Below are 21,559 nucleotides of genomic sequence, written 5' to 3' on the forward strand. Positions count from 1 at the left end.
AAGCCTGAAAAATACTTAATATATATTATGCTATTGTTATACCTCACAACCATTCCCTCAGGTACTACAAATATTATCCAGACTTTATGGATGAAGAAACTGAGTCAGAGAAGTTTAGTGATTGACACCTAGCTCACGTTACCACTCACTTCTCTCAGAGTGGGGACACAGAAAACTCACCTAGGTCCTCTGTGCCCGTGTATTTCCTTCTATTTTCTTATGTCCTATATTATTCTTCTCTCTACTTAGTGTGTAGAGAGAAGCTGTGATTTCCACAAGGTAAACACCAGCAGTGTTTATTAAAGGTGAGACTTGAACCCAGGTTCTCCAGATTCTGAAGCAGCCCTCTGTCTATTATGCTTCATGATAGCTAATAAAAATGAAATTGCTAAATCTAACCCATCCACGTATAAAGATTGTAGTCTGTTTTGTGTGCACTAAGCTAATTGCATATATAGGGTAAGAACATCTCAGCTAACATTTCTCTATAGCATCTGGAGATTATATGGACACAAATGAAAATAAGTATGGAATGCATATTGGATTTTCTGATACCTCTATCATTGATGACAATTTAATTCAAAACACTTTTATTGAGATGCCCAGTACTAAGTGAACACAAATTCCACTCTCAAGGAGATCAGTAGCAGGAAAAGCAAATATATAAATATAACAAAAGGGAGAATGAGAAGTACAAAGATGGAACGCAAGCAATAGGATTGGTTTAGACTTTGAAGAATTTGGCAACTGATTAGGGCAGCTAGTAGTGCAGTGGATAGAGTACCAGGCCCAGAATCAGACATGAGTTCAAAACTAGCCTGTGACACTTATTAGCTGTGTGACTCTGGCAAGTCATTTAACCCTGTTTGCCTCAGTTTCCTCATATATAAAATGAGCTGAAGAAGGAAATGGCAAACCACTCCATTATCTTTGCCAAGAAAACCCCAAAAAGGGTCATGAAGAGTCAGACACGACAGAAACAGCTGAACAACAAGTGAAAAAATAACTGAAATTATGAGTCTCAGTAACTGGGACAGTGATGACACTAGCAACAGAAATAGATATGTTATGGAGAGAGACAATTTTGGGGGGGTAGATGATATATATATATATATATATATATATATATATATATATATATATATATATATATATATAGAGAGAGAGAGAGAGAGAGAGAGAGAGAGAGAGAGAGAGAGAGAGAGAGAGAGAGAGAGAACATAGATTTATAACCAAAAATAACTTTAAATAGCACCCGGTTAAGCAGCATCTACTCAAGTCACTTCTTTTGACAGATGAGGAAGCTGAGGCTCAAAGAAGTTAAACTGAATCTGAGGTAACAACAGAGCTTCTAAGTGTAGCCCTCCAGAACTCCACTGGAAATATAAAACAGAATCTCTGGGGAGAGGTTAGGCATGTAAGGGGTCCCAAAAATCTCAGTTCGGTTTTTTTGGAACACATCGTATCTTTGGCAGTTTTCATCAGAGGAGTGATAATCGAAGCTATGGGACTAGTTAGATAAGATCCCCTGAATGGAGAGACTGTAGAGGAAAAGGCCAAGATTCTAGAGAAACTTAGGACACAGTCATGTTTAAGGGGCAGAAGTATGAGTGCTAACAAAGTAACTGGAGGGGTCAGAGAGATGGAAGGAAGGGAACCACGTCAAGAAGCATGACCATTGTATCAATTGCCCCTTAGATTTTGTTGCACTTAACCATGGTTCACAGGTAATGTTTTGATGAATTTTCTATGCAGGAAATTAGAGATGAGATGAACAAACAAGGAGAGAATCTTGGTTGGTTGAAGGCTAGGCTGAAAACTCTTACTGAAGTTTCTGCTGAGAAAGAAATCCAGAAGCAAGATGATGAACTCACAAAACTCTCGAGTGACTTCAAGGGCCTCATAACTTTGCTGTCAGAGGTAAAGTTATATATTTCAGTAATGTGCAGCTCTTTTGAGCTTCCTTATATGGAGAGTTTTAATTTGTTTTAACCAAAATCAGAGTAAAAGATTACACTGTGAAATATTTGTTATTAATGCAGAGGTTGCCAAAGCTAATCTACAGTATTAAAAAAAAATTGTGCCCCATTACAATATTGATGATTTAATTTAAAAATTTAACAGACATTTATTTTCTCTTCTTCCCATGTATCCCCCATAGGAAAAATAAAATAAAAGTTAAATCCTTTGTAATAATTAGGGTAGTTAATTTTGAAGTTTTAGCAAAGTTTCTAGGTTAAAATTAGTGTACTTATTCAGTTTTCCCCTTCAACAATGACAACAAACCCACAAATATTTTAATAGTAATTTATGCGGCCTTCCTCTAGGACATGTATTATGCTTAATTGTCAGGTGTCTTCCTACTTTTTTTTTAATTCAAAACTTTGGTGAACTATGAAATACAGTCATTTATTTAAAGGGAAATGGTAAAACATTTATACCGTTTCACACTGATTCTTAAAAAGAATGATTTGGGGCAGCTAGGTGGTGCAGTGGATAGAGCACTGGCCCTGGAGTGAGAAGCACCTGAGTTCAAATCCAGCCTCAGACACGTAACACTTACTAGCCATGTGACTCTGGGCAAGTCACTTAATCCCAATTACCTTGCCCCCCCCAAAAAAAGAGTGATTTTGATCCAGTAGAATGTGTCAGATGAGGTCTTTTTTCCCTGAGTGCTATGTATTTAATATAGTATTTTCACTTGAAAGCATAATTAGAGATTTATAGATATGCCATATACTACAAGAACAAAATAAAATAATGTCCATTTTACTTTTGTTTTTAAGTTATTAATATCCTTGAAACATTTCAACATAAAATAGTTCTATCCAGTGTTATATGGGTCATGGATTTATTTGTGTGTTTCTTTTTTTTTTTTAATTTAGGTTGAAAAGATGCTAAGCACTCTTGGGGATCGTGTCCAGTACAAGGAAATTGCAAAAAGCTCCCTTGAACAGTTAATTAACACCTCCAAAGAAGTTCAGGAGCAAGCAGAAAAGATCTTGGACACTGAAAACTTAATTGAAGCCCAGCAGTTACTTCTACATCATCAGGTGGGATGTGTCTTTAATTTTATTGTATCTCCTAGGGGCAGCTATGTGGCACAGTGGATAGAGTTCTGGGTCTGAAGTCAAGTAAGCCCTGAGTTCAAATCTATTCTCAGACATTTTTCCAACTGTGAAACCCTAGGCAAGTCACCTCTTTGCCTCAGTTTCTCCTTTTGTTAAAAAATTGGGATAATAGCAGCACCTAGCTCCCAGGGTTGTTGTGAGGGTCAAATTAGGTAATAATTGTCAAGTGCCTAGAACATAGCAAGTGCTATATATGTGTTATCAATAATAATAATTATTATTAATATATTTTGTATTATTAATTATTGATTATTATTTCTATTAGTGAATCAAACCCAGAGAGATGTATAGACCAGAGGTGTCAAACACTTGGTCTGCTGGCCACATATAACCCACAACAATCCTCAGAGGGGCCAAACCAGTAATTGGGAAATAGTTTTTGAAATAAAACTATTATAAAACAAAGTTAATATTATATTTTATAACTAAGTCAATGGATGGCCTTCAGGAATCCTTACCAAAGGTTCTGTGGTCCCTGTTTCTATTTGAGTTTGACATCAATTGTGTAGAACACTCACCCATTCAGAAAATCTGGGCTGCATGGTCAAAGGATTTGGTGACATTCTGTTCTTAGCTGAAATGTCTCAGTTGATACTGAGAAGTATCTTCACATTAAGGAATATGGTGATGACAAAAAGGAAAAGAAAAAAAATAGGAACCAAATATCACATTAACTTTGAAAACCTCTCTTGAAAGTATTGCCTCTAATAGAAAAGAGGAATGTAAGGATACTTTATTGCAAGCTCATTATGCTAATGTAATTATGTTAAAAACTTTTCTGTTTCCTTCCCTCCCCCACTGCATTTCCACTCCCTCTTTCTCTAATTGTTCTTTCTTGAACACATATACTACACATTGTCATACCATTTGCTATGCCTGGTATGCCCTTTTTTGAATCTGCCTTCGAGGCTTCCCTTCTTCCATGAAACTTCAGACTTCCCCAGCACAGAATAATTATAGTACTTGTTTCCCTTATGTACTAATCACTCTTTACTTTATATTATGTTTGTTTGATTTTTCTTTTTTTTTTTCTTTGAGCAGGGGTGGGGAACTTGCGACCTTGAGGCTGCATGTGGCCCTCTAGGTCCTCAAGTTCAGCTCTTTGAATCCGAATTCACAGAACAAATTCTCTTAATAAAAAGATTTGTTCTGTAAAACTTAGACTTAATCAAAAGGCTGTTCCCTTAGAAGGCTACATGTGACCTTGAGGCCTTGACAAGGATATGATATTATTTACACTCATTTCTCAGATCCCCATATTCATCTAGTGTGACACCTACACACATTAGACATTTAAATGTTTGTAGAATAAATAAAATGGGGCAGTTAGGGGGCGTGGTATATATAGAATTCCTTGCTTGGAGTCAGGAAAACTCATCTTCCTGAGTTCAAATCCAGCTTCAGCCACTTACTAGCTGTGTAACTTTAGGCAAGTCACTTAATCCTGTTTGCCTGTTTCCTCATTTGTAAAATTACCTGGAGAAGGAAGTGGCAAACCACTTCAGTATCTTTGTCAAGAAAATGCCAAATGAGGTCACAGAATTGAAAACAATTGAACAACAACAAAAACAAAAAATACATTTCATATATTGTTTTCTTGTCTCTGCTTGCTTCACTTTGCATCAGTTCCTGTCTTCCCATGGCATATACTTTTTTTAAAGATGCAAAAATAGTTGTTATTTTTATAAACTTCACTGTTACCTCTGAAAAATAATAGGTCAGTGGCTGTTTTAAAAGTTAATGTGCATGAAATGAAAATTTGTTTGCATATTGCTTTCATTTATTTTATGTTGTTTGTATGTTGATGAAGAGATTTTAATTTTGTGTTGTTTTAATTTAGGGAACAGCACCATCGATATTTTTATTTCTATTTTTACGTTTCTGAAAAATCCCTGTAGATTTTTTTTTGCAGTTTCTACAGATTAATCACAAACCCTAATGTATTCACTTTTTTCTACATTAGCAAAAGAGTTACTTTGGATTTGGTCCTCTTTTATTTTTTAAGTAGTAAAGGAATCTCTTTCTCTCTCTCTCTCTCTCTCTCTCTCTCTCTCTCTCTCTCTCTCTCTCTCTCTCACACACACACACACACACACACACACACACACACAATTTTTTCTTTTTCAACAAATGAATTATTGCACCAAATGCATTTCATGTGTAAAGCACAAAACAGATCTTTTGATACAATTTTAAGTGATGTAACTCTTGTTTTTCTTAACTAAAATATTTATAAATAATGTCCATCTCCACCTAATGTAGACTCTTTGTTGCTATTAATAGTTATTCCCTCACTTAAAGTATAGTTACTGCCCACACTGCATGCTTTTGTATGCACTTTTCCATCCTCTGTTCAAGTGTGGGCGTGTACTTCCCTTCTCAGCTGTGGGAGAAATTAATATGCATATCCATCTGTTTAACAAATCCTTTCAGCAAAAGACCAAGAGGATTCATGCAAAGAAGAAAGACGTGCAAGAGCAGATTGCCAGGGCTAAGCAGGATGAAGGTGGGCTACCTAGCAGAGTCCAAGAGGACCTGAAAAAGCTGGAGGATACTTTAGAGAACATGGAGCAGAATAGGGAAAAGCAGGAGCGCCGCCTACAGGTGAGACTTAAGAAAGCAATGGTCTCTTCAAAAGTTCTCCCCAGTGAAAAGATGATGTTGACCTACCTATTGTTGTCTAACTCTAAGTAGCTCTTTTTACCTTGGCAGTGTACAGAAAAAAGCATGGATATTTTTAGTCCTGATTTTTCTGTTGGAACATAAATGTTAATTTTTGTAATTAGGTTGATTATATCCAGAAAATACCTTACAGACGAGCAAGTCCAACTCCTTTTCTCCCCCATAGATGAGGCCTAGAGAGGTTAGTCTCTACTAGAGACTGGACAATAAACTTTCTTAGAATATTAGTGTATTAAATTGGCAGCTGAATAAAAGTAACTGGAAGTTGAAGGGTTGAAACTCTCCCAGTTAGGGTCCATGTAAAAAAATGATTCCTTGATATACTTCATTAATTTATAACTTATTATATTATTTAACATTTTTTTTCTCTTTAGGTCACAATAAGAAAGTGGGAGCGCTTTGAGACAAACAAAGAAACAGTGGTCAGATACCTTTTTCAAACAGGTTCCAGCCATGAACGTTTCTTGAGTTTTAGCAGCTTAGAGAGCCTGTCCTCAGAACTGGATCAGACAAAGGTATAAGTGACATGATCTAGTCCTTTGTTAAACATTTAGCCTGAAATGATTCCGTGTTTCCCCCTTTTTTTTCAGAAAAAGAAAAACAGAGCACATTTTCCCAGACAGAACAATGAATGATTGTTAGTGTTATGTGTGGGTATCAAGAGGCTGGTTACCACTCTGGCTAAGATGATGATTTACTAAGCTAATAAGATACTAGATACTAAGATGGTGTTACTAGGTACCAATAGCAGGTATACAGTTTATATTTTGGTTTATATTTTGTGAAGTTTACAAGGAGGGTGCTAAGTTCAGTTCAATTCATTGCACTCATATTTAAATGATGCACAGAATTGTTGAATGCAAGATTTTTAAGAGAACTCAGAGGCCATCCATCCCAACCCAGCCTATGGCTGAAAATCTCTTTCTGCTATGTAACTAACAAGTAGTTATCCAGCCTTTTCTACAAGACCTGCAGGGAGGGGGAATGCTCTTCCTTCTGAGGCGTCCTATTATAATTTTGGATACCATTAGAGTAGGAATATTTTCCTTACATCAAGCCTAAATCTACCTCTTTGAAACTTGTACCCATTCTGCCCTTTGGAGTAAAACGGAACAAGCCTCTTCTACATGACAACCCTTCAAATATCTTTTCGAGGCTAAACATCCATAAATGGCATGAATTTGGGGACCTTACTTATCCTAGTTATCAATTCTCTCCATATTATCAATGTCCTTCCTAAATCAAATGAGATGACATTTATAAAGTGCATACAATTCCTTACAACCAATAGGTGCTCAATAAATGCTTTTCCCCTTCCCTTCCCCCTAAAATATGATACCCAAAATAGAACATAGTGATACAGATGTCACCTTACCTGGACTGAGTACAGTAGGATTATACAGTATTATACAATAGGCTATGGCCTACCAAAGAGGTTTGAGACTTTGTAAGAACAAAGATAATGTTCATTTCTCTCTGAATATTCCATTTGCTCATTTGATTACCATTAGGAGGGTTCTGTCTCTCTTCCTATTATTAAAAAGTTTATATGAACACTTTCTATAAACTCTTGAAGATTTTTTCAGTTACAGTTCTATTCTCCCTTAAGGCTGCATAGGTTTGTAATTTCTTCATATCATGTCATACTTGTATTGTACCATACCATACCATAATGTACCATACTATAACATACCATACTATGTCATACTATGCTATGCCATGCCAGCCCAAATCATATCAGATCATATCATATCATGTGATATCATAACATATATCTCTCTCTGAATACTTGCATTTGTTCCTGCATTATTTAAGAATTCATTTGTTCTTTCTATATTATGAATTCTTAATTTTTGCTAATTAACAAAACTACTCTGTAGTGGAAAAAGCCAAAGGCTAGTAGATTATTAGAAAGTCTAGGCTCTGCATATGAGTACTTTCTTTAGTAGAGAGTCAAAAGATATTGAATGTGATGTGTACTGAATAACATCATAAAAAATGAAACTGACCATATCTTAATGGATTTGAAATTACCAATTACAGATATTATCAGTCATTTCAGAATTAGCTCTTTGTAATCAGATCATTAACTGGTTAGCCTGATTAAACAACTATAATACAAAAAAATTAATCATGGGGCCAAGAATTAGAACATACTGCTTGAGACTAAAAATTGACTTTAAAATAACAGCAAAAAAACCCCTGTTTTTTTAAGAAGTTCAAATGAGACACTAGTTATAAAACCCTTTCCAAACGTTAAAGTTTGACATAAATGTTAATTGTGATACCATTAGTAAAATGGAAAAAAAAATTAAAGATGTTGAACCTATCAACATTTATTTGAGAAATTTAACCAATACTAAAACGTTATTACTATTAGTAGGTTAAAGGAGTCCAAAAAAATCACTTCACTCAGTAAATATTTAATCGTCTTTCGAAAGAGACTTAGGAGCTGAGTGCAACTCACTTTCTGGTACAAATCGATTTGAAAAACATTATGATGAAGATCACAGCAGAAAGAAGCAGAGGATTATCCCAAGACTATATGTCAATAAAATGGAAGAAAGATAAACAGACTTAAAATGAAACAGATCTGCTTTCATGTTTATTGTCATGTATTGTTTTTGACAGTCATAAAGCTATAGTATTTGTATCCCATTGCCTCCATTTTATATTAACTATGTTTGAAAATACCAGTAGTGATTGTGACTCATAAATCAGGAAGACTGGTTGGATCAGATCAAATACATATGGCAGAAATCTATGTTGATGTTGATACCAATTTCAAGGCATATGGAAATTAATTTCAAGATATTATACATACAGGAAAATTTTAATAGAATAAGAAAGATCCTAGATAGGTTTTTTTTTATAGAGTAAAAGTGATGGGGGCAGTTAGATGGCAGAGTGGATAAAGCACTGACCCTGGAGTCAGGAGGACCTGAATTCAAATCCGATTTCAGATTCCTATTAGCTGTATGACCATGGGCAAGTCACTAAAAGAAAAAAGGGAAGGAGAAAACACCACCAATTTCTGAACCATATATTTGTTTTGCTCATCTATAAATAAGAATGGCATATTTATATATCAAGATCATTCTTGCTAAAAACATAAAGAGGATACTTGTAGGCTTTTTCAATCATTTTCTACATTCGACTTTCTGGCAATGAAAGGAGAAGTGTTGAGAATACATGGTACCACTTGTATCTATTTTTTATTACAAACTTAATAACTATAAAGAGAATAACCAATATACAAGAAGGGATGAACTAATATATTAAAAACCTAAGCCTATTGTACTGTATTTTTAACAAAAAAAAAAGAAGCTTATTAACAAAACCCAAAAGTGTATTCTTCTGTGTCCTCTCCTGAGATTTGAAATTATTTTTCCTTTGGTTTTCATTTTTTAAAAAAGTTTTATTCAGTATATATAATTTTGTTTGCTGACCTTCATTTTTTCATCACTTCTCATAGATAAGTCTTTATTTCTTTGAACTTATATTTATCATCATATAATACCATAACATTCCATTATATTTATATACCAGCATTTATTAGGGAATGTTTTCATTATTATGCATTATTTTAGATCCTCTTTGGTAGAAAAGAGCTGTGTATCATGATTCTTAATTATTTTCTTAATTTCTTTTGCCCTCATGATCTCTCCTTTTTAATTTTTAAATTTAGTTATTTTTGCTTCCTCTTTTCCTTTATGTAATTAGATTTGTTAATTGTTTATCCATTTTGTTGGTATTAACAAAAATTAGCTCTTGGATAGATTTATTATTTCATTCATTTTAAAAACATTTTCAGTTGTATTAGTATCTGTTCTGATTTTGGTTACAGATCTTTTTTTTTTGATAGTTGTATTATTGCTTTTCTTGGGCTTTAAAATGCAAACTCAATTAATTGGGTTCTTTTTTAAAAAGCAATATGGTCAATCAGTGCCCTAAATTTTCTTCAATATTGCCTTGAATTAATATCATAGATTTTTATATGTGGTTTATATGTTATTACTATCTTTGAATTCAGTTTTCTTATAATTTCTTCTTTCAGCTGGGGGCTTATTTGATAAATAATTTTATGACCACTTGTATCCAAAGATTTTACTTATTGTATCAAAATTTACTGTTAATGTTTTTTCCTACTGATTTGATTGCATTGATATGTAAGCAGAATACATAAAATCTATGGAATTGTTTATTGATCTAAACTTTCTTCATATCCTTACATAAATTTTTTCTGTAATTTGTGCATGTATAATATATAATCAAAAGATTATATGTATTCTTTACTCTTCTCATTGGGGTACTTCAATACATCTACTAGATCTAGTTTGACTAATACTTGATCAATATATGTAATTTCTTTCTTATCTTTTTGTTGGATCTGTTATATTCTCATTAGTAGGGTGTTAAAATATCCTTTTATTATACTTTTATATGAGATAAAGCGATTAAATCAATATATTTGTGGATTTTCACATTTTATTAGAAACTGATTTACATTGATTTACTAAAAGTGATTTAATTCAACTCTTGTCCTAAGACTCTGTGTCTCTGTTAACTTTTCAAAGACTGAATCTTCATGAATGTGTATCTCATATCTTTACACAGCATATAATTTTTGCTGGGTAGATAAATTCTTCGTTCATGATCAGTGGTTCTTAAAAGTTTTATGGCACAGTCCAATTTATTTGATCATTTTTATCTCCCTTGAGAAGTCCACTGTGATCCTGATTGTTGTCCCTTGGTATGCTACTTTTATTCTTTCTTTTTTGATATTAAGATTTTTTCCCCATTGGAGTTTGCCTATAATTTGTTTAATCTTGGGTTTTCGCTTATTAAGGTCCTATGTACTTTTCCTGGGGTTTTTTATGTTTTCAATCATTTTTGCTAATTCCAAAAAGTTTCCTAAATAACTTGTTGGAATAGTGTGTTCTGATTCTTTTGCTTTTCTAAATTCTCTGGGATGCAAATAATTTGAGATTTCTGCATCCTTCCTTACTATCTGGGTTAGTCACTTAAATTTGCATGATTTCAATTTTTTTCCCTGACAATTGTGTCATTTCCTAAGCTTCCCACTCCACCCACCTCCAATGGATCTGACTTCTTTGCAATGCTATTTTCTGCTGTGTTTGGTCTGATGTTATTGACTGCTTCTCTTTAATTTTTGAGAGTTTCTGTCATGTTCTCCATATTGGTCATATTTTAAAAAAAATCCTCCTGTTCTCTTTTTTAATGCTTCTTTGAATTCTATGTCAGTGACTTCTGTGATTTTTTTCTAAATTTTTTCCCCTGATACTGTGATTTCCTTACCAATGTCAGTTCTTTTAAAGTTTATTTGAATGTGCATTTATCTACCTGGGGACCTTTTCAGTATTTCTTGCATCATCAATTTTCTTCCACTTTTAATTTTTGGTACTTTATTTGAAAGTGATCCCACAGAATATTATTATTTGTTCACTTTGATAATTTCCGGTTTCCAGATGATTTTTATTTTCTTGTGTTTGTGTATGTGTAAATTTTACCTATTTTCTTTGCTGTTTCTACTCTTATTTTTTGAGAAATTGGTCTCTTATTCAAACTCTAATTTGGCTATATTAATAGGAAACTGTGCCTTTGTCCGTTAATTTAAAAACAGCATTTGAATCTCTAGAATAAAATCATGGACTACTCAGTGACAGATGCAACTTTAGGAATGACTTTATTCAAAGAGCTTTTGAATATTTCTGTAAAGTGAAATGAAGGAGGTATAAATTGGAAAACTCATTCAATCCAGGTATTTACCCAAGTTGATTTAATTAAATTCAGCAAGCCACGTGCAAGGCGTAGTGCTTGGTGCCAAGGATACAAAAACAAAATGAACATTCATAGAATATGTCATGTGTTAAGCCTAAATAAAATGGTTCCCCGTTGAAATTGATGGACTACAAATGACATCATTTTTGCACAGTACTTGACCTGATGCTAATTGTTTCTGGTCTGAAAGACTACGAAGCTTCCTTATTAATTCTGTAATGTGAACTTGACCTAACCACCACGCATACTGGAAAAAACAAAATACGTGAAAAACATTGCTTACTCAATCATATGTGTGTATGATGTGTATATATATGTATGTGTGTGTGTGCATATATATATGCGCACACACACATATATGACAAGAATTTCAGAAAGACAGTAAATGAAGCCCAGAATTGAAGAGAAGCTTAGACTGTGTTGCATATGGGAAAATTGTAATTTCTATGATTCTGCACACTTCTTCACTTCTGTAGAAACCCATCTTTTTTTGATACTAGTATTCTTCCAGTGGTGACCTATTGTTTTGAATCATGGAACAGAAGAATTCTGAAGGAATCAAAGTTAGAAATAACATAAAGCTCAATGGAGAGATGTTTGGTTGGTAGAAATAGGTCTGCAGAATATTATTAGTAATGGCCTGAAAATTGACATGACATGAAAAATGGCATGAAAAATTGGCTAAAAGATGTTATCAAAAAAATGGATGACAAGGAAAAGAACTCCAGAAACAACAGAGGAATAGTTACACTGGTATATTTGTACTCCTCCCTCCTCTAACTCCTGGTATTAAAAGAAAAGAAAATCCTACAGTGATTGGGGTTGATTCTTTATGGAAGATTTATGTAAAAACATGAACTAATTGAATCAGATAAACAGGCAGAGAATGAGTATAATTTGTAAGAGTGGAAGGGATGCCAACACAGAAGAAAGCATGACTCTAAGTACTAAATTAAAACAACAATTCCCATTTATCTACTACTTTATGGTCACAAAGCACTTTACATACTTAATTTCAAAGCACAACACATCAACCTGGGGAAGTGGGTCAAGCTGATATTACCATCTCCACTTTATAAAATTCACATTTATCTGAGGCCCCTAGGACAAAGCACTGGACTAGGAGTCATGAAAATCTGAGTTCAAATATGGCCTCAGATACTTAATACTCATTGACCTTAGAGATAATAGTGGCACCTACCTTCCAGGGTTGTTGTGAGAATCTAAATGAGATAATATTTGTAAAGCACTTAACACAGAATCTTGCACATCATAATACATACATAATAGGTGTTTTATGAATGTTTATTCCTTTTTTCATATCTACTACTTTACAGTTACAAAATGCTTTCCATATATTATCTCAAAACACAGCATAGCACAACCACCTTGGGAAGTAGATCAGGTTAACATTATTGTCTACATTTTACAAATGAAGATCAATCAATGATCAATAATAAATAAGCATTTATTAAGTAATTACTATATGCCAGGCATTGTGCTAAGTGCTGGGGATACAAAAAGAAGCAAAAGGTAGTCCATTCCCTCAAGGATCTTACACTCTAAATGGTTGAGGCAACATACAAATAAATATAAGATAAAAAAAAAACTCAACTCAGTATCACATATCTAGTTATAAATAGAGTTGGAGATTCAAACCCAGATCTTCTAACTCTTTCTCTCACAATTTGTGACCACATTCTAAGTAGTTCTACATTATCCATAATTTCCCTTTTTTCTTTGATTATGTGCTTCGCACTTAATTATGCATCTGTTTTCACCATATTCACTTTTCCCTCAGTCCAAAAATCAGTTTATATGTAAGTTTGAAAATGTATAAATTAAGTATTTTTTAACATCCTCTAAATTTATTATGAACCATTCGCATATGGTGTTGAAGTTTCCTATTTCTCCTTTCCTATTCTCATGAAAAGAAAGTCAAACATCAATTAGTAAAAGCAATCTGACAAAATAGAACTTTTTATTGCTCTAAAATGTTAGGTGTTATTCTACAAACGTTTAACTACTTACCAACATGTGTGTACATGTCAGCTTACATCCATGTCTAGGTGAGTTATTTGTATATATTGAGCATGTATGGTATATATCACATGTTAAAGGCTCTACATACAGGTTCAGTGGTAAATTATGCACAATATTCTTGATGTATCATCTTTGGAGACCTACAAATGGCTCCCTACGTTAATTTAATGACAAATTATGACATGTGGCTATAGGCAAAACAAGTTTCATCTTTGCAATTTTGTTATTAAAATTCTTTATTCATAACCTGACATCATTTAGGCAAAATCTAATTTCTTTCAGACTGTCATCCCTTTAGCTAGCTCATTGCTGATTTGCAAGTTCTGATCTAAAACAACTGTTCTATAATTGGTCCTTTTCTCCTATTTCTGATTTGTTTGTCATCTTAATAGATCTTTCATGCCATCTGGCAACATTTGAGTGCTTATGTTAACTCTGGTTCTTTCCCTGAAATAAGATTCAGCTCTAAGAATTTGTTCTATGTGAATGATTTGCTTTTCTTTTAGTTAACTATCTACTGCCTTAAAATTCTCTAGCCTTATCGCATTTTATTTTGAATCATGAAAAAATAAAATTTATGATTACTCATGACACATGTTCTTCCTTGATTTAGTTTGTAAGTAACAGCAACATACATATACATCACTGACTGTTAAAGGAAAGAAGCTAAATTGCATATTTTGAAAGGAGGACACAAAATAATCAATCTAATTAAGAATAGGATTGATTTTTACTCAACCCAAATGAAATTCTTGTTAGCAGCAGCTAGAAGTGAAGGATTATAGCACAAAGGTGACTGTCTTATTGAGGGTTTTACTGCAGGAACAAAACAAAATAATCTGAGTCTTCTTTTAGTTCGTTATTAAACCCATTTGTTAGGCTACCTCCAAGTAGTTAGATGGCAGAGTGGATAGAGGACTGGGCTGGGAGTAAGACCCAAGTTGAAATCCAGCCTCAGATACTAGCTAGAGTCACTTAACCTCTATTTGCCTCAGTTTCCTCATTTGTAAAATGGAGGTCATAACTGCACCTCCCTTCCAGTGTTGTTGTGAGGATCAAAGAAGATAATAATTGTAAAAGCACTTAGCACAATGCCTGGCACACAGTAAGTGCTATATCAATGTTAGCTATTATTACATCATGGGTCTTCAGAAAATTATTATTGAGACTTGGTGACCTAATGTCATTTGCAAAACTATGCTATGCATTCTGGTATTTCTTTGATAAACATTGTACCTATCATTTACTGTTGTAAATGTTTATTCTACAGAGTATATGTGAAATTACATAAACTGGGCTCTGCAAGAAGCTTCTGTGTTTTCAGAGCTAACCATTCCATTGAAATTCAAGTCAATTTAACAAACATTTAATTTGCTTCTGCTGGGTAAGATAAAAAAAAATAGATGATTCATGGCTCCTTCCTTCATGGAGCTTATAGTCACAAGTTCATGTGAATGAACGAAAAAGCATTTATTGAGCACATATTATGTGTCAAAAAATGTGCTAAGTCCCTTCCCTTTTTTTATTATCTCTCAATATATTCTGTATAAATCTTGTTTGTACATGGCTATATGAATTGTTGTTTCCCTCAGTCTGTGAGCTCTTTGAGAGCAGGGATCTTTCTTCCCTCCTTGCTTTGTATCTTCATCTCTTAGCATGATGCCTGACATATAGTAGGCACTTAATAAATGTTTGTTGAATTGACTCAGGATTACAAATAGAAAAAGTGAAGCTATCACTGCTTCCAAGGAGCTTATACTCTTATCGAGAGAGACAAGTTAAAAAAAAAAACAACTCAGTTTCAATGCAGATGGAAAGGCCTCAAGTCCTGATGGTGAAGTAGTAAGGATGACAAGGTCTTTAGGTCAGATGACATTGCCAGAAGCCCATAAAACATAGAAGCAGGGTAGATGATAAGGTCTGGACTTAGGAAGCAGTGACAAGGCTGGTGGCCTTCCATTTCATCAAAAGGAATAGTTATTGAATCATACACACACACACACACACACACACACACACACACATGTATGTATATGCATGCATGTCTATATGTGTATATATGAGTGTACATGTACATACATGTATACACATACACATATGTGCAAATATATGCATGTATAGATGTATAAACACAATATATACATACATACATATATACATATACACACATATATACATAATACATATATAGGTATGTATGTATAGATAATATACATACACATATATGTACACACACATATGTGTATAGATAGATAGATAGATCAAAATAGATCAAAATAAGATTTTTTGGCTCAGAAAATTAAATCTCAGTATTTTTAAAGAGAACATTACAGATTAAAGGAAAAATTTCCTCAGGGGATACATAACTAAAATGAAGACAGAATTGACAAATGGAACACTAACAGTATGAATGAGAAATTTGCCAAGAAAGATTCTCTCTTAGTAATTCCAATCATTTTTTTCAGGCATTTTCTAAGCACACAGAAGCCATTGCAGTTCAGGCTGAGAATCTTGTGAAGGAAGCGTCAGAGATACAGCTGGGATCGAAGACTAAGCAGACTCTTCAGCAACAGGCCAAGTCAGTCAAGGAACAAGTCAAGAAATTGGAAGACACCCTTGAAGAAGAGTACGTGCTTGACAAGTCCTAAACTTTCTTCTCTGAGATAAAGTTTAATATAAGCTTCCCTGTATATTGTGTTTAAACTATTGTTTCAAAGTGTCTGTGTATTACAGCATGTTCTGAGGTAGTGACTCATTAACAGGAAGTGTCACTAAATTTAGAAGCTAAAATTTCAAAAGCAGCTACAAAAAAAAGGGATGCAATTTTTGCAGCCTAAAATGATTCTATTCACAAGAAAAAGCCATACCTATTCAATTCTGTGGCCTTTTGTACCCAGACATTTGTGACTGGATCTCAAGATGGTGCCAATCACTGAGCAGGATTTTTACTGGATTAGCTAAGAGTTAGCAGATTGTGGAAATGCAGTTGATTTGCAGGAGTGATTTAACATTCTAAGACTGTTAGCACAACATGTATAGCAGTTGCCACTAACTAAAAGAAAAAGTTTGCAGTGACTCATCACCATTTGTAGTGATGCCAAATTGTCATTGGTTCATCTGCTATTTTTTGTAGCCATCTATAAGAAGCTATTGCATTTTTTTCAGGCTTTTGCTGTTTTTTTTTTGAGGCAAGAAAGTATAAATGGGCTATTCTGTGATTTGCTCATCCCCAGGATTTAGAGCAATGTCTATGTCTTCCATAAATGGTCTCCACTATCAAGACCTGTCTTCATGACTTTGCATACTGAATCATCATCAAGACTTTGTCATGAAATATGTTTAAAAAAATTCTGAGACAAAAATATGAGGTTACAAAGTTTATAACACAGATAAAGCCGACCAGTTTTCCATATTATAGCAAAGAACCACCAAAATACCTTCTGTAACATATTACTCACTAATTTATAGATATCTTACTATTCCCAAGATGAATTTTAAATATATAAAGTGACATAGCATGGTTTTAGTGGATAGAGTTGACTTTGAAACCAAGAAGCTTTGGCTGTGTGACCCTGACCCAAGTAACTTAACTTCACAATGCTCAAGGCAACTCTCCAAGAAGCTCTTAATTTGCAGAGTAGGTGCTGACTTGCATTGGTGAAGGCAGTTTCTTCATAGACTATCTATCCCAATCTTAAAATATAGTTTAAGTCCTAATTAGTATAAACAGCAAATCCTATGAATTGGTGACATTTTTTGTATTTATACTGCATATCCCAACTGAGCTGGAACTAAGTATTTTGGTTTGGAAAATAGTCTATGTAATTATAATTTCAAGTAGAATATATTTAATATATTCAACTGCTTCATGGGATTCAGTTTTTGCACTAATGAAGCCATGTCTTAACATCCTCATCCAATTTTTGCATTTCTCTGAAATTTTAATTTGCTAATAGTTTGACTTTCAAGTGATTTTTTAAGCAAATAATAAATTAAAACTTCATAGATAATATAAATTTTCTATCAAATATAATAGACTATTTTATTTTATTTAGGCCTGTCCTGATTTAAATAATGAAACCACAGCAACTTATTTACATATTGTAACAGTTGATCAGTTACTATCTATTTTCATAAAGGACAAACGCTATAAAAATATAGCTGCCATAAAAATCACTATAGTCTTTCTCTCACGTTCTACTCTTGCATTTAATCTAACTCCCATAAGCTTCAAAGGACAAAGGTGCAGCCATGCTTTGGTGACTGGAAGCTGCATAACCATTTCATTTGCCCACGAATCACGCCACTTTTTTTTTTTCTTGAGATCTTAAAGTGCCTTTTGGGAAGCAAGGAAGTCCTTTAATCTTGGTCTAACTTGACACACATTCTTAATAAGATCCAATTGGTTGCTTAATCTTTTTTATAGATAGTAAGACATAAATACAAACACATTTACCAGATCACATGAATGGTGTTAATGCAAACTAAGAATTCAAATGGAAACATTCACTTCATATGTTCATAAAAAGTGAATCCTGAACTGTCCACAAATAATAAGTAATTCCTCAATAACAATAGCTGCAAAAAAGGGGTTTTGTGGTCAGAATCCCACAAGAAGTATAAAAGTAGTTGGTGTCATTGCATTTCAGGAGTTTGAGGATTAGCTGCAAGAAGAAAGGACACTTTCTGTGTGACTAAGTGTCCTCACTTAGGTTTTAAATTTACTTATGATACGTAAAAGTATATTTTGTGAACCAAAGCATAAATTTGTCTTTAGAGTGAGCATTTTTAATTTCCCTTAAAACTTAGGGATGTTATGATGTGAAAATAAGTCATTTCAAAATGCATTGCAATGTATTTTAAATCTTTCCACTATTAAGATGAAAGGATCATATAGTTAGTTCTGGAAGGGACCTGAGACATCACTGTGTCCAACTCATTTTATTGATAAGTAAATAGAAGCTCAGAGAGATTAAGTGACTTACCTAAGGCCACAGAGTTAGTGAATGTCTGAGGTAAGATTTGAACTCAGGTCTTTCTGACTCCAAGGCCACAGCACTACCCAATCCACTGAACTCCCTAGTAGTCTCTCTTCCTTCTCCTTATTACATAGATTCAAATTCTTTTAGTTATAGAGGCATTATTTTGTGTGTGTGTGTGTGTGTGTGTGTGTGTGTGTGTGTGTGTGTTGGGATGGTACCATTGTTACATAGTACATTACAGTTGATTAAGTCTTTATATCATGCTTCTATTTGTTCTGCATGTACCTATCATGCAAAATCTCTTAATGGGGAAGATGAAGTCCTGTCACTTCTGTTTATACAGAAAAATAAAAATGTGGCCAAAAAGTCAATATGGCCACAAATGTCTTCACAAATTTTTACTTCATAATTTAAAGAAAACATTAATGATCATCTTTATTAAAATATTGCATTTTGTTCACTTGATCTGGTTAATTTTAGTATTAAAACCATGGAAATGGTGAAAAACAAGTGGGAGCATTTTGGCAATAATTTTGAGGCCCTCTCCGTCTGGATTACTGAAAGAGAAAAAGAGTTGGATGCCTTGGAAACTTCATCATCTCCTTGGGACATGCAAATCAGCCAAATTAAGGTGATCTGTTCACATGTTATGTTACAATTCATACACGTGTAGCATTGAAGAAACCCTCCCTTTTTTTCCATTTCTTTTCTTGCTACTGAGGGCTGATATTTTTGGTGTGTGGTTGTATTCAATTTGTGTGTTACATTTGTAAAAAAAAAATACCAAGCTTGAGGGTTTTGATGGAAACTGTGCAAAACTTTATAAATTAAGTTTTCTTCTATTAGTGTTTGATTTATACATACAAAATTCACACTGTATGTGATGACATTAAAAAAATATGGTTGCATAGTTCTTTTCTTTGACTTTGAATAAAACCCTTTGGGGTACTCTTGTTTATTCATTTAGGCAACACATTGGGAAAAAATGTTCATCTTTTAAAACTATTATGTTAAAGAATCATTTCAGATGTTTTAATAACATAATAATAGTAGTTGCCTTAAACAACCACAAGGAGGAGATCAAGCAATTCTATTCTCACCTAGACATTGGAGCATATGTTCAAATGACTTAACTCTCTAGATCCTTTCCTGCTTAAAATAGCACCCTGTTATGTTATCATGTATGATTGTAGCTGAAAAGGTTAAAGTGAGAATATGTTAACTTACATGACATGTAGTATCCTTGATCCCAAAAGAAGAGGAAATATTGCCATACAATTAGTATTGTTAACAATACCTACTCATTTTTCACAGATTTGCTTAGTTCCTTTATAATGCAAGAATCCTCTGTCCTTTTATCAGGGTAAATGTGAGCACTGATAGAGAAACACCATGCATCATTATATCTTAGGACAAGAAATAAATAGGTGCATGCAGGGGTAAGAAAGTTACCACCTACTGAGATGGAAGTTGATTCATCATTGCTAATCACACATGATGTGCAAACAAGTACATACACCTTTTTTACATACAGCCTATATGTCTGCTATAGTTTCCTAAGGATAAACTGATTCTAATTACCTTGGACAGATTCATGGAAAATTCTTAACCCTCAAAGTTGTGAAAAGTAAAAAGAAAGCTGCCTTTTGTTTCACTAAATGAAGTTCAAAGTATGTGGCTGAAGCTTAGAAAACATAAAACTATTATATTTTCTCTCTCAACATTGCTATTGCTTCTTTCCTCCACCCTGTTTCCGAATTTATGTACAACTTTTAACTTACCAAGTTTTTTTTTCATAAGTTTACCTTGATATCGGCAATCATTCCACAAACACTCTAGAATTGTGTATCAATGATCATATCACATTATAGGAAAAGAAATACTTTTCATTTTAAAGACATAGATTTTAATTGCTTGCTATACTTTAGAAATATCCACATAGATTAGAAGTGTATTTGGTCCCTGTATAGCATTTGGAAAACTTTGGAATCTCATGAAGCTTTTCCCTGTTTGTTAGGGTCCTACTCTTATCCTTTCCCCTAAAAAAAATTACTTTGTATTTATTTCAAATATATTTAGTATTTACTTAGCTCTCTACGTAGTTTATTTTTTTCTCCAAAGGAATGTATGATATTTGTGGAAAAGGATAGATTCACTTTTGTGTTTTATATTCATAGCATCTAGTACCCTGTCCATAGTAGAAGCTTAATAAAAGACTATTGAATGAATGGATGGATGAATGGTCTATATTTTAATATAGAAAACAAAGTAATTTATCCCAAATACATATAAATTAAAGATATACTTTCTGTAACAATACCCATGATAGCATGGAATTCAGTATAAATAAAATTAGGGTATTAGAATTTTCACCTATACAACAGATCAGCGAAATGAACTCTAGGAAACTAAGGCTCTAATATTTGCATAAGCATATACACTTTAACCTCAGCACTTGTTGTAAATCTTTATCCTCTTTTTAGTTTTCATTAAATATCCAGTTTCTAAAATATGAACTATGATATGTGTTCCACAGAATTTTCATAACATGATTGTGCAATTTTGATTAAGAAATATTTTATCATTCTACATAGAACTATCAAACTAACTCATCTTAAAAAAGCTTTTAGAAGTGCTAAAACCTTTTATTTTCTTAAAAGTTCTATTGTGGACATGTATATCCAGCTCAAGAACACATATCTGGGGCAGCTGGGTGGCACAGTGGATAGAGCACTGGCCCTGGAAGACCTGAGTTCAAATCCAGCCTTAGATGCTTGACACTTCCTAGCTGTGTGACCCTGGGCAAGTCATTTAACCCGACTGCCTCACTGAAAAAAAAAATACACACACAAAACACAAACATAGTTACTTCTTTATCTTTTCGGAATAAACAAGATATTTAGACACTGAAATGTAGAG

General features: G+C 33.5%; 1 protein-coding gene across 1 annotated transcript in view; it reads left to right on the plus strand.

Annotated features, from left to right (window-relative positions):
• SYNE1 (spectrin repeat containing nuclear envelope protein 1) overlaps positions 1-21,559 on the plus strand; it is a 560,807-nt gene that overhangs the window by 220,133 nt on the left and 319,115 nt on the right. Inside the window, 6 exon segments of the mRNA XM_078155071.1 lie at positions 1,756-1,920; positions 2,886-3,053; positions 5,565-5,735; positions 6,188-6,328; positions 16,124-16,284; positions 19,121-19,271. Of these exon segments, the coding sequence (XP_078011197.1) occupies positions 1,756-1,920; positions 2,886-3,053; positions 5,565-5,735; positions 6,188-6,328; positions 16,124-16,284; positions 19,121-19,271 (957 nt within the window).

This window comes from Phascolarctos cinereus, unplaced genomic scaffold (assembly GCF_003287225.1).
Source record: "Phascolarctos cinereus isolate Bilbo 61053 unplaced genomic scaffold, phaCin_HiC Scaffold_5;HRSCAF=322, whole genome shotgun sequence".
In the NCBI taxonomy this organism is placed as follows: Eukaryota; Metazoa; Chordata; class Mammalia; order Diprotodontia; family Phascolarctidae; genus Phascolarctos; species Phascolarctos cinereus.